The 13,086-nt window shown below is 62.1% G+C and overlaps 2 protein-coding genes across 2 annotated transcripts in view; both read left to right on the top strand.

Moving 5' to 3' along the window:
- The window catches only part of LMJF_34_0690 (conserved hypothetical protein), a gene marked incomplete at both ends in the record, with an annotated part of 9,504 nt that extends 4,943 nt beyond the window's left edge, over window positions 1-4,561 (top strand). The window contains one exon of the mRNA XM_001686108.1: window positions 1-4,561. This exon is cut by the window's left edge and continues 4,943 nt beyond it. Within this exon, the coding sequence (XP_001686160.1) occupies window positions 1-4,561 (4,561 nt within the window).
- Window positions 4,562-6,832: 2,271 nt separating this feature from the next.
- Window positions 6,833-10,666, top strand: LMJF_34_0680 (conserved hypothetical protein; the record flags this gene model as incomplete). Its single annotated transcript, XM_001686107.1, has 1 exon — window positions 6,833-10,666. The coding sequence occupies one exon, from the start codon at window positions 6,833-6,835 to the stop codon at window positions 10,664-10,666; it is 3,834 nt and encodes a 1,277-aa protein (XP_001686159.1).
- Between the last annotated feature and the right edge of the window lie 2,420 nt (window positions 10,667-13,086).

Here is a 13,086-nt window from a genome sequence, read left to right as displayed (position 1 = left end):
GCTGGCCGCCGACCTCGAGAAGGCGGAGGAGGAGGCCGAGAGGCAGAAGGCCGAGAACCGCAGGCTGGCCGCCGAGCTGGAGAGGGCGCAGGAGGAGGCCGAGAGGCTGGCCGCCGAGCTGGACAGGGCGCAGGAGGAGGCTGAGAAGCTGGCCGCCGACCTCGAGAAGGCGGAGGAGGATGCCGAGAGGCAGAAGGCCGACAACCGCAGGCTGGCCGCCGACAACGAGCGGCTGGCTGCCGAGCTGGACAGGGCGCAGGAGGAGGCCGAGAGGCTGGCCGCCGACCTCGAGAAGGCGGAGGAGGATGCCGAGAGGCAGAAGGCCGACAACGAGCGGCTGGCTGCCGAGCTGGACAGGGCGCAGGAGGAGGCCGAGAGGCTGGCTGCCGAGCTGGAGAAGGCGCAGGAGGAGGCCGAGAGGCTGGCCGCCGAGCTGGAGAAGGCGCAGGAGGAGGCCGAGAGGCAGAAGGCCGACAAGGAGCGGCTGGCCGCCGAGCTGGACAGGGCGCAGGAGGAGGCTGAGAAGCTGGCCGCCGACCTCGAGAAGGCGGAGGAGGAGGCCGAGAGGCAGAAGGCCGACAACCGCAGGCTGGCCGCCGACAACGAGCGGCTGGCTGCCGAGCTGGAGCGGGCGCAGGAGGAGGCCGAGAGGCTGGCTGCCGAGCTGGAGAGGGCGCAGGAGGAGGCCGAGAGGCTGGCCGCCGAGGTGGACAGGGCGCAGGAGGAGGCTGAGCAGCTGGCCGCCGACCTCGAGAAGGCGGAGGAGGAGGCCGAGAGGCAGAAGGCCGACAACCGCAGGCTGGCCGCCGACAACGAGCGGCTGGCTGCCGAGCTGGACAGGGCGCAGGAGGAGGCCGAGAGGCTGGCTGCCGAGCTGGAGAAGGCGGAGGAGGAGGCCGAGAGGCTGGCCGCCGAGCTGGAGAAGGCGCAGGAGGAGGCCGAGAGGCTGGCCGCCGACCTCGAGAAGGCGGAGGAGGATGCCGAGAGGCAGAAGGCCGACAACGAGCAGCTGGCCGCCGAGCTGAACAGGGCGCAGGAGGAGGCCAAGAGGCTGGCTGCCGACCTCGAGAGGGCGCAGGAGGAGGCTGAGAAGCTGGCGGCCGAGCTGGAGAGGGCGCAGGAGGAGGCTGAGAAGCTGGCTGCCGACCTCGAGAAGGCCGAGGAGGATGCCGAGAGGCAGAAGGCCGACAACGAGCGGCTGGCCGCCGACAACGAGCGGCTGGCTGCCGAGCTGGAGAGGACGCAGGAGGAGGCCGAGAAGCTGGCCGCCGACCTCGAGAAGGCGGAGGAGGATGCCGAGAGGCAGAAGGCCGACAACGAGCAGCTGGCCGCCGAGCTGAACAGGGCGCAGGAGGAGGCCAAGAGGCTGGCTGCCGACCTCGAGAGGGCGCAGGAGGAGGCTGAGAAGCTGGCGGCCGAGCTGGAGAGGGCGCAGGAGGAGGCTGAGAAGCTGGCTGCCGACCTCGAGAAGGCCGAGGAGGATGCCGAGAGGCAGAAGGCCGACAACCGCAGGCTGGCCGCCGACAACGAGCGGCTGGCTGCCGAGCTGGAGAGGACGCAGGAGGAGGCCGAGAAGCTGGCCGCCGACCTCGAGAAGGCGGAGGAGGAGGCCGAGAGGCAGAAGGCCGACAACGAGCGGCTGGCCGCCGAGCTGGACAGGGCGCAGGAGGAGGCCGAGAAGCTGGCCGCCGACCTCGAGAAGGCGGAGGAGGATGCCGAGAGGCAGAAGGCCGACAACGAGCGGCTGGCCGCCGAGCTGAACAGGGCGCAGGAGGAGGCTGAGAAGCTGGCCGCCGACCTCGAGAAGGCGGAGGAGGATGCCGAGAGGCAGAAGGCCGACAACGAGCGGCTGGCCGCCGAGCTGAACAGGGCGCAGGAGGAGGCCGAGAGGCTGGCTGCCGAGCTGGAGAGGGCGCAGGAGGAGGCTGAGAAGCTGGCTGCCGACCTCGAGAAGGCGGAGGAGGAGGCCGAGAGGCAGAAGGCCGACAACGAGCAGCTGGCCGCCGAGCTGAACAGGGCGCAGGAGGAGGCTGAGAAGCTGGCTGCCGAGCTGGAGAAGGCGCAGGAGGAGGCTGAGAAGCTGGCTGCCGACCTCGAGAAGGCGGAGGAGGAGGCCGAGAGGCAGAAGGCCGACAACGAGCGGCTGGCCGCCGAGCTGAACAGGGCGCAGGAGGAGGCCGAGAAGCTGGCTGCCGAGCTGGAGAAGGCGCAGGAGGAGGCCGAGAGGCTGGCTGCCGAGCTGGAGAAGGCGCAGGAGGAGGCTGAGAGGCTGGCCGCCGAGCTGAACAGGGCGCAGGAGGAGGCCGAGAGGCTGGCTGCCGAGCTGGAGAGGGCGCAGGAGGAGGCCGAGAGGCTTGCTGCCGAGTTGGACAGGGCGCAGGAGGAGGCCGAGAGGCTGGCTGCCGAGCTGGAGAGGGCGCAGGAGGAGGCCGAGAGGCTGGCCGCCGAGCTGAACAGGGCGCAGGAGGAGGCTGAGAAGCTGGCTGCCAACCTCGAGAAGGCGCAGGAGGAGGCCGAGAGGCAGAAGGCCCACAACGAGCGGCTGGCCGCCGAGCTGGAGAGGGCGCGGGAGGAGGCTGAGAGGCTGGCCGCCGAGCTGGAGAAGGCGCAGGAGGAGGCTGAGAGGCTGGCCGCCGAGCTGGAGAAGGCGCGGGAGGAGGCTGAGAGGCTGGCCGCCGAGCTGGAGAGGGCGCGGGAGGAGGCTGAGAGGCTGGCCGCCGAGCTGGAGAAGGCGCAGGAGGAGGCCGAGAGGCTGGCCGCCGAGCTGGACAGGGCGCAGGAGGAGGCTGAGAAGCTGGCTGCCGACCTCGAGAAGGCGGAGGAGGAGGCCGAGAGGCAGAAGGCCGACAACGAGCGGCTGGCCGCCGAGCTGGACAGGGCGCAGGAGGAGGCCGAGAGGCTGGCTGCCGAGCTGGAGAGGGCGCAGGAGGAGGCCGAGAGGCTTGCTGCCGAGCTGGACAGGGCGCAGGAGGAGGCCGAGAGGCTGGCTGCCGAGCTGGACAGGGCGCAGGAGGAGGCTGAGAAGCTGGCTGCCGACCTCGAGAAGGCGGAGGAGGAGGCCGAGAGGCAGAAGGCCGACAACGAGCGGCTGGCCGCCGAGCTGAACAGGGCGCAGGAGGAGGCTGAGAGGCTGGCCGCGGAGCTGGAGAAGGCGCAGGAGGAGGCTGAGAAGCTGGCCGCCGACCTCGAGAAGGCGGAGGAGGATGCCGAGAGGCAGAAGGCCGACAACCGCAGGCTGGCCGCCGACAACGAGCGGCTGGCTGCCGAGCTGGACAGGGCGCAGGAGGAGGCCGAGAGGCTGGCCGCCGAGCTGGACAGGGCGCAGGAGGAGGCCGAGAGGCTGGCCGCCGAGCTGGACAGGGCGCAGGAGGAGGCTGAGAAGCTGGCCGCAGACCTCGAGAAGGCGGAGGAGGATGCCGAGAGGCAGAAGGCCGACAACCGCAGGCTGGCCGCCGACAACGAGCGGCTGGCTGCCGAGCTGGACAGGGCGCAGGAGGAGGCCGAGAGGCTGGCCGCCGAGCTGGACAGGGCGCAGGAGGAGGCTGAGAAGCTGGCCGCCGACCTCGAGAAGGCGGAGGAGGATGCCGAGAGGCAGAAGGCCGACAACCGCAGGCTGGCCGCCGACAACGAGCGGCTGGCTGCCGAGCTGGACAGGGCGCAGGAGGAGGCCGAGAGGCTGGCCGCCGAGCTGGACAGGGCGCAGGAGGAGGCCGAGAGGCTGGCCGCCGAGCTGGACAGGGCGCAGGAGGATGCCGAGAGGCAGAAGGCCGACAACCGCAGGCTGGCCGCCGAGCTGGACAGGGCGCAGGAGGATGCCGAGAGGCAGAAGGCCGACAACCGCAGGCTGACCGGCGAGCTTGCAGACAAGGAGCGGGAGCTGGCCGCATTTCGCGAGAAGCGCCGCGCAGCGCAGGATGCTCGTGCCGATGAACCGGAACTGGCTTTGGCCGACGGCATCTCGAGACGCGACGCCCGCGCAAGGAGCCGCGGCCTTCCCGCGGCTCAGTCGCACCCCGCCGCGGAAGCCGTCGACCCACACACCATCGCTGCAGAACCGTTGTACGCCGTGACGCTGAATGAGTACAAAGCCAAGCAGGCCGCTGTTGATAATGCAGTGGTGGTGGCTTGTGCCGCTGAGGAGGCTGTAAAGGAAAAGTTGAGGGAAAACGCAGAGCTGATGGTGGAACTGGAGAAGGTGCGCGATCAAGCTTATGAGATGGATCGTCGGCGGCAGGAGGATGGTGCGGCCATGGAAGGGGAACTGCTTGTGGTGTTGATGGAGTTGAAGAAGCTGAAGGGAATCAATGATGCACTGCTGGCGCTACTGCGCGACAAGGAATACGAAGTAAAGGAACTGCGCTATCACAATGAGCTTTGGGTAGATCCTCCCGGGGACAAGAAGCAGATTGTGACACGTCACACTAAGATATTTGATGGAAACTGGAAGAGGATTGTTAGCGAGCGTCCAGAGGCGCTATTCGCGGCGTTTGTAATCGATGCTGGTAATGCATGCCACGTTCCCGGGGACAACATCAAACAAGTAAACTTTGATCACGACTAAGTGGTGATTGTCTTGCTCGGGAGGCGGGTGATGTGTGGCGAAGTTCTGAGTGGCGAACTTATGGGAGAGCTGGAGGCAGGGGAACAGCTGTCTGAGCATTTGGCGAGCCTGTTGTGCGTTCGCACCATTCTCCCTCCCCCTCTGTTTTCACTCCCTCAACCAGCTTCCGCTTGCATTGTCCTTCTCTCTCCTACCTTGCGTGTTCTCTAGGGCGTTGAAGTAAGGTGTTGTGGTCGTGGTTTTTGTGTGTGTCTCTGTTTGCATATTCGGGAATAGTGGCCTGCGCTCTTTTTAGGGGGAGGTGGACTTTTCGCCCAGAGCGCATAGCGAGGAGAAGAGGTTGAGAAAGATATGCAGTCACATTTTCCACTGTTGATGGCGCTATTTACGCCCCTCCCCTTCGTGTGTATGTCATTGTCTGTGTTGGTATGTTGATAATATTGCAGGGCGATTTGTTGCGCTATCGCGTCCGAGGGCAAGCTTAGAAGCTTTTCGCCGGAAGCGACCCCATGCAGGGATTGGTGGTTGTCACTGTTCAGCAAAAGGAAACGGAAAACAAGCCCGCTGAGGTTAAAGGGGCGCCTTGTATGCTTATAGAGCTAACATGTCCATAAAATGCTTGGACTTTACGGCATTTGGTTCATACGCACACAGCACGGTCATATCACACGTGTCTCTGAACGGCGCACTATTTAGGCGATTGCCTTCATGATTTGGTGCATAGGTACCTCCTCTGTGCGTTGTTGCCTACACTGCTCATGTGTATGTGAACAGTTGTCGTCTGCATACTGCGCTTTGTACGTCGCTTTTTTTTTCGGCGTCTGTGTGAGAATGCAACGTCTATTTTTTCACGTCTACTCTCTCACGTTACCCTCTCCATCTCTTTCTGAACTCCGTATTTGATTGCCACATCGTCCAACGCGCGATCCGACGAGCTCAATGGACCGCGGGATCACACACCATCACTAAACTGCAGCAAGTCCCCCTCCGCGAGTCAGTCGTCGTCTTGTCATCACGTCATATGTGGAGCCAACGCATGGCAACAAGTCGATACCATCGAAAAACGCTTCGCGCGGAAGAACCGCAACTTTGATTCGACAGTCTCACACGGCGATACGCAAAAATATCATTCGTGACAACAACGGACACACAAAACAAAAAAAAAGCAGCGGGCCTTCGGTGTGCTGTGGAATTTGCTTTTGCGCCCTGGAGCACGCCTATAAGAGACACAAGTGTTGTGTCTTTCTCTTTTGTCTTTGCCACTCTTGTCTGTTTGTACATTTACGTGTAAGACTGCGAGACCGTGCGTGCCCCTCTCTTCTCAAGAGCTTGCTAGGCTACACGCGCAGGCACAGAAACACCGGTCACATATACATACACGGCACTTTACATCATTTCGACTTCTTTCCAACCCATTCTTCCGCCCCCCCCCTCCACGCTACCGCTATCACCATCCCGCTACTGGAAATAGTCGATATTGACTCTTCTTTCGCTGTTGCTCTTCATCTTGGTGTGTCGCCACTGAAAGGCCAACACAAAAGAGAGAACCGTTGTGAAGAAGCAGAATTGCCCCGAAATATATATTCCCTCAGAGAGCATCTTGAAGGCTGTTTTGCATGAGGAGAGGCGGAGCGTGGTTTGGTTTGGTTTATGTAGGTGGAACATGTTTGGTGTGTTTTCTTTTGACGCTGAAGCTTCACTGAAAGGAAAAAGGTGGAACTTGTAGAAGTCTTTTTGTTGTTCTCCATAGAGCTGTCAGACGCCGTCACCATTTACCAGACGCTTCTTCCGTCAAGATAGGCTGCAGTCTATGATTCAAGCCCCATCTCATTTTTTTATCTCCCTGCGTAAGAGTTTTATTTTGTGACCCCCGACTTTTGGGAACGCGCTTCGTACTCGTCGTTTGGATACCCCCTTTTCTGATCAGCTGCTCTTTTCAGTCTCACCTTTCCTTTCTCCTTTCCCCGCTCCGAACTACGTCAGGTCCTTCTCATCAACTGATTGGTAGTAGTGATCGTCGCTCTACCTCATTTTCTTATTTTGAGCGCTGTCCACCGTTTGTGTGTGAGTGGGTGGGTATCGCTGTAGAGTCTTTCCTCATCACCACGACCCCAGCTCCCCCTCCCCGAGTTTCCGTCGGCCCAGGTGGCGGTCGACTGCCGAGCGACGTACTAAAACGGGGAAAAAAGAGCACACACAGCAAATATACGCCCACTTCTTTGACTTTCTCCCTCATACTTTCTTGTGACTCGCCCTCTTCGATTGTAACCGATGCTCGCTAGTTACGTCGATCCTTCCGTTCACCCGCTCAGAGTTGGGCAGGTGGTCGCCTACGACTACCTTCACGCTGCGAAGACGTGGCAGTGGACCCTGGGTACGGTGCGTGAGATCAAGGACTACACGGCCGTCGTGCAGCAGTGGGGCCTTCACACCGGAGACATTGACACGCTGCGCTCCATTCTCCTCAAAGAGGTCGACACGGAAAATGGACGCATGAAGAACTATCATGATATGCTGGCTATCGCACGAGAGAAGCTCGCATCCATCCGCCGTAGCAACGAGGATCGCGTTTCACACGTTCGAGGTCACTTTGACAAGGCTCGCGAAAAAGTAGAGCTCATTGACGAGGTCGATTTGCGCAAGGTCACGGCCCAGGCCGCCCCATCCCCGGTTGCTGTAGCAGTGCTGAAGGCGGTGTGGGCCGTGGCCAAGTGCAATCCCACGGCGGTCGAGTTCTACGAGTGGGCAGATGTGCAACTGGAGTACCGGAAGACAGCCGCTCTCGATGAGATCGCCAAGACAGACGTTCTGGCGAAGCTCTACCCTTCCGCGGAAAGTCTGCAGCAGTCCCTGGAGCAGGACCCCAAGCTGAACTACAAGGCGGCGGCGCGCGACTCAACGGTGGTGGCCAGCCTCCACGCGTGGGTCACCACAGCTCTTGCCTACCAGCAGGCGTACAACCTCCTGGCGCACGACAAGCGCATCCAGGAGCAGAACGACGCCATCGCAGCCGCCATTGCTGGCATGAAGGCCTGTCGCGCCAAGATCGCCAAGCTCAAGGACGAGCTGTCTTCAAAGGACACGGCTGCACTTCCCGGTCAGGTCACCTCCTTCACCAGGACGTCAGTCCTGGTGACCATTCCGTTGTCTGCCGTCATCTCTACCGTCAATGTGGCCAGCGATATGAAGGGATGCGTGCTGACAAAAGATGAAGTTGAGCAAATTCCTGTTGATGCCAAGCTAACGCGATATGCCCAAAAGCAAAAACTGGCTATCACCGCATCTCACCTTCTCGACCAATATGCTGCCGCGACTAGTACTCACATCTACGCCACTGAACTGGAAGACCGCCTCTTCTTCTTTCAGCATCACATGGCTTCCGCTCTACGTGACGCACAGGCAGCTGCAGTCGAGGCACACCAGCGCCTCGCCGTCAGTCTCCAAGAGCTCGAGGCCTTCCGCCAGAAGCGCCACGACGCCCAGCAGGCGCGCGCCGCGGAGCCGGAACTTGCGGATGTCGACGGCGTGGAGCCAAGCAGCGGGCCCAGCAGTAGTCGCTCTCCCGCTGGCCGCGCAACCCCCCGTGGACAGAGCGCTGCACCGCGCGGCACTGCATCGCAGCAGCACAAGCTCCTCGACCCCGCCTACCAGTCGATCGACCCGGCTACCATCGCCAACGAGCCGCTCTACGCCGTCACCATCGAAGAGTACAAGGCCAAAGACGCCGCGGGGGAGCGAGCCATGGACGAGGCGGAGCGCATGGCGGACGAAGTGCAGCGGCTCGCCGTGGAACTGGAGGACGCCAAGGCGGAGGCCGACAAGCTGGCGGAGGAGCTCGCGGCCAGGGACGAGGAGCTCGCCGCGCACCGCCGGAAGCGCCACGCTGCCCAACAGGTGCGCGCAAGCGACCCTACCTTGGCCGCCGCCGACGCTGTCGCACCGTGCAGCGGAAAGGGGGCAGCACCGCCGCACGTCGGCGCAGTGCAGCGCCAGGCCGTCGACCCTGCCACCGTGCCCGTGGCCCCCGGCGTTATCGCAGAGGAGCCGCTCTACGTGGCCACCGCGGAGGAGCTGCAGCATGTGCGCGACTTCGCAGATCAGCTCGCTGAGGAACTCGAGGCGTTCCGCCAGAAGCGCCACGACGCCAAGAAGGCGCGCGCCGCGGAGCCGGAACTTGCGGATGTCGACGGCGTGGAGCCAAGCAGCGGGCCCAGCAGTAGTCGCTCTCCCGCTGGCCGCGCAACCCCCCGTGGACAGAGCGCTGCACCGCGCGGCACTGCATCGCAGCAGCACAAGCTCCTCGACCCCGCCTACCAGTCGATCGACCCGGCTACCATCGCCAACGAGCCGCTCTACGCCGTCACCATCGAAGAGTACAAGGCCAAAGACGCCGCGGGGGAGCGAGCCATGGACGAGGCGGAGCGCATGGCGGACGAAGTGCAGCGGCTCGCCGTGGAACTGGAGGACGCCAAGGCGGAGGCCGACAAGCTGGCGGAGGAGCTCGCGGCCAGGGACGAGGAGCTCGCCGCGCACCGCCGGAAGCGCCACGCTGCCCAACAGGTGCGCGCAAGCGACCCTACCTTGGCCGCCGCCGACGCTGTCGCACCGTGCAGCGGAAAGGGGGCAGCACCGCCGCACGTCGGCGCAGTGCAGCGCCAGGCCGTCGACCCTGCCACCGTGCCCGTGGCCCCCGGCGTTATCGCAGAGGAGCCGCTCTACGTGGCCACCGCGGAGGAGCTGCAGCATGTGCGCGACTTCGCAGATCAGCTCGCTGAGGAACTCGAGGCGTTCCGCCAGAAGCGCCACGACGCCAAGAAGGCGCGCGCCGCGGAGCCGGAACTTGCGGATGTCGACGGCGTGGAGCCAAGCAGCGGGCCCAGCAGTAGTCGCTCTCCCGCTGGCCGCGCAACCCCCCGTGGACAGAGCGCTGCACCGCGCGGCACTGCATCGCAGCAGCACAAGCTCCTAGACCCCGCTTACCAGTCGATCGACCCGGCTACCATCGCCAACGAGCCGCTCTACGCCGTCACCATCGAAGAGTACAAGGCCAAAGACGCCGCGGGGGAGCGAGCCATGGACGAGGCGGAGCGCATGGCGGACGAAGTGCAGCGGCTCGCCGTGGAACTGGAGGACGCCAAGGCGGAGGCCGACAAGCTGGCGGAGGAGCTCGCGGCCAGGGACGAGGAGCTCGCCGCGCACCGCCGGAAGCGCCACGCTGCCCAACAGGTGCGCGCAAGCGACCCTACCTTGGCCGCCGCCGACGCTGTCGCACCGTGCAGCGGAAAGGGGGCAGCACCGCCGCACGTCGGCGCAGTGCAGCGCCAGGCCGTCGACCCTGCCACCGTGCCCGTGGCCCCCGGCGTTATCGCAGAGGAGCCGCTCTACGTGGCCACCGCGGAGGAGCTGCAGCATGTGCGCGACTTCGCAGATCAGGTTGCCCATGATGTAGCAGCGAGAGAAGCGGAAGTCGCCGATACCATGTTGAATCTTAGAAGGGAGTTGGATGAAGTGCGCGAGCTGAATGGTAAGCTAGAAGGCGAAGTTTTTGCTTTGAAAAAGCAACTGTGGGACGCTGAGGATGCATACAAAAAGTTAGCAGGCGATCTGGAAGTCGCTGAAGACGAGCGTCAACAGCTGTGTGACGATCTGGAGGCAGCCTTAGACGAGCTTGAGCAGAAGAAGGATGAATATGATGAACTGCTAGGCAACTTGGAGGAGGTTCAGGGTTTGCTGGAAGCCGCTGACATTGCAGGGCGAACCGCGGTGGAGGCTTTGGAGCAGCGAAACCAAGACATGACGGACCTGCAGGGCGAGTTGGCGAATGCGCTGGACGCCAGCAAAGAAAATGAGAATCTTCGTGTACTGCTGGATGCCAAGGAGAAAGAGATCGATAGACTGAAAGAGTACAACAGTTTCTGGACGGACACTGTCGGCACCGGAAAGCAGAAGGTAACACACAGGCTCACAAAGATCTTCGATGGCGACTGGACTCGTTTGATGCGCCATAGACCTGAGGCACTGAAGGCAGCGTTCGTGATTGATTCCAGCAACGCATGCCACGTGCCTGGAGACCAGATTGGGCAGGTAGATTTCGATCACGATTAGTAAGAACGGCGTCGAGAGGTGTTTTCTGCTTTATAAGAGCCCGTCATCAGTTTTCTCTGCTTGTTTTGGTTCGCATTTTCGCTGAGCAGGACGCGCTGGTTTGCGCCTCTGTCATGTTGGTACTGGTCCCTTGAGGTGGGTGAGAGCGCCTCATCGGTTATTTGGTTTGTGGAGTGAGTGTGTTGGCGTTCTCATACCGCAGAGCGCGTGTTCTGCCACGGGCTTAGTTTTTTCATGGTATTATGATTCTTCGGTCATCTGTTCATAGTGAACGCGCTCGTTGTCCACATTGTTTTCTTGTGCTATCCCGCGTTGATTCCATAGTGATCCACTCCTGAAGTAAGAGTTGGCTCGTGTTGCAGGGCATTTGTGAGCTTTTCTCACACTATCGTCTTGCCGTGAGACGTGGAGTTACTTCGGTGTGGTTTGCTGCCGTGTGTACTTGTGCTTTTCTTCGCAGACTGTCTTGACAATCATAGTTCCTTTATTCTGTTGTTTGCACGTGTGTCTTGAGGTGTGTCTGAGGACGACGCCGGGCGCACCGATTGCTCAGTTCATCGTTTGTCTGTGCATTTGCTCGATAGTGTTTCTTTCTCTCGGACCACTGAGGTGTAGACTCTCGCGTACGAGCCTCGAAAGAAAAACATTACCACGTTCGCTCTGTTGTACTGCCCATGCGTTTCGCCGTTCGCTGCACATCAATGTAGCTGTGTGCAGTCCCCCTCAGAACTGCACCCCGTACTTGCGACGCTGGCACCGCGGTGCTGTCTTCTACTTTTACCTCCTCAACCTTCTCTTTCCCACGCTCGTAACTACTGATCATCGCACAGCCAAAATAAGTCGAAATTTGGTTGGCAGCTCACCTGCGCGCACTGCTGCTTCTCAACCGCCCGCCATCGCAGCGATTTTGCGTGTGCGTGTCATCACACTCAGCTTCCTGCCGCTGAAACCAAACAGCTAAGAATCATGGCGGTATTTTCATGTCTGAAATGCGGCTATGCCTACGAGTTCCTCGTCTCGAATAGCTTCACTCGTAGGCTCCTCACGCGAACAGATCACTGTCCCAAGTGCGATCGCCTTTCCACATTCCGGTTCATGAGCGTGAGCGGCATGGTTGGGCGGATGCCTTACAAGCCAGTGGATACACCTGGACCGTCCTACGCTACTTTATACTGGCGCAAGCAGCGAAGCGGAAAGGCCGTGTCACAGCCGTTAAATGAGGTGTGTAACAAGAATGAATTTTGATGCTGTTGGCCCACCGAATGCAAAAACAGAAACCTTGAAAATTAAGAAATGCGACGCTCAGTCCCCCGTGTGGCTTTGATGCCTTTGCGTGGTGCGCCTCGCCCTCCCCCGCGGGGGGGGGGGGCCGGTTATTTACCTGCCACGCGCCAAACCCGACCGTCCCTACCCACACCCGCCAGCCCCGGCTGGAGGCCGGCCCACCCCGCATACCCCCCCCCCGAAACCCGAAGAAAAACGCAGGACGGGAAACCGGCACCCGCCACGCCGACCGCGCCCACCCCAAACGGAAAGCCGGCGGCAGGCAAAAAGAGAAGGGAATGAAAGCGCCCTGGATCGGGGGGGAAGGGGCCTATAACCACTAGGGGTCGCACGCCGACCCAAAAAAACACCTACACCAGCGCCCCCCAACCAGCAAACCCCATTCGCCAACGCCCCCCGACACAACAACCTGACCCGCCGCAAGCGAACCAACCCGTTGCGCGAAGGAACGCCAGACAGGCACCGCGGCAGCCCCAAAGATCACCCCCCACCACCACCACCCCGCACGCAGCCCGCCAGCCGCCACCTGGCGCACCCATCATGGTGGCGCAGGGCCCTCGCACAAGCCGGTGGCGAGGGCAGAATGGGAAACGTTTAAGCTACGCTAAAAATCCACCAACATATGAGGGCCACATAGGCATTCCCCCAAGCGGGTCGCCCCAGCAAAACCCCACCCACGACCCCACCGCCGCTAGCAGGGATAAATCGCTATGAGGCCGTTAAGTTGCGGGCGCCCGGCCCTTTCAAAACCGCGGGCGGTCTGTTTCCCCTCCCCTCGAAGCGATGACGAGGGCGCAGAACCCCCCCCCCGGCCACGCCCCCCCCGTCCTCTACGCCACCAAACCAAACAAAAAAGCGGCAAAACAGCACCCACCCCACCAAAAACGCGCCGCGCGTGACAGAGCCAGGGGGCCCTTTTACTGAACAAAGCGCTTGGCCACGAGGACGAAGACCCAAGAAAAGAGACCCTTGGCGCCAGCCACCCTCAACCGACCACCGGCACACACCGACCCACGGGGCATCTGCCGGTTTTGAATGGTCGCCACGCACAAAACCCAAAGCCGCATAGCCGCCCGCCCCGCTTGGCCTTTGCCTCGGCTGACCCCCAGGGCCAACCCCGCCACACGCGTACCCCC

The sequence above is a fragment of the Leishmania major genome, chromosome 34, assembly GCF_000002725.2.
Source record: "Leishmania major strain Friedlin complete genome, chromosome 34".
In the NCBI taxonomy this organism is placed as follows: domain Eukaryota; phylum Euglenozoa; class Kinetoplastea; order Trypanosomatida; family Trypanosomatidae; genus Leishmania; species Leishmania major.
This window is presented reverse-complemented; position numbering and strand designations above follow the sequence as displayed.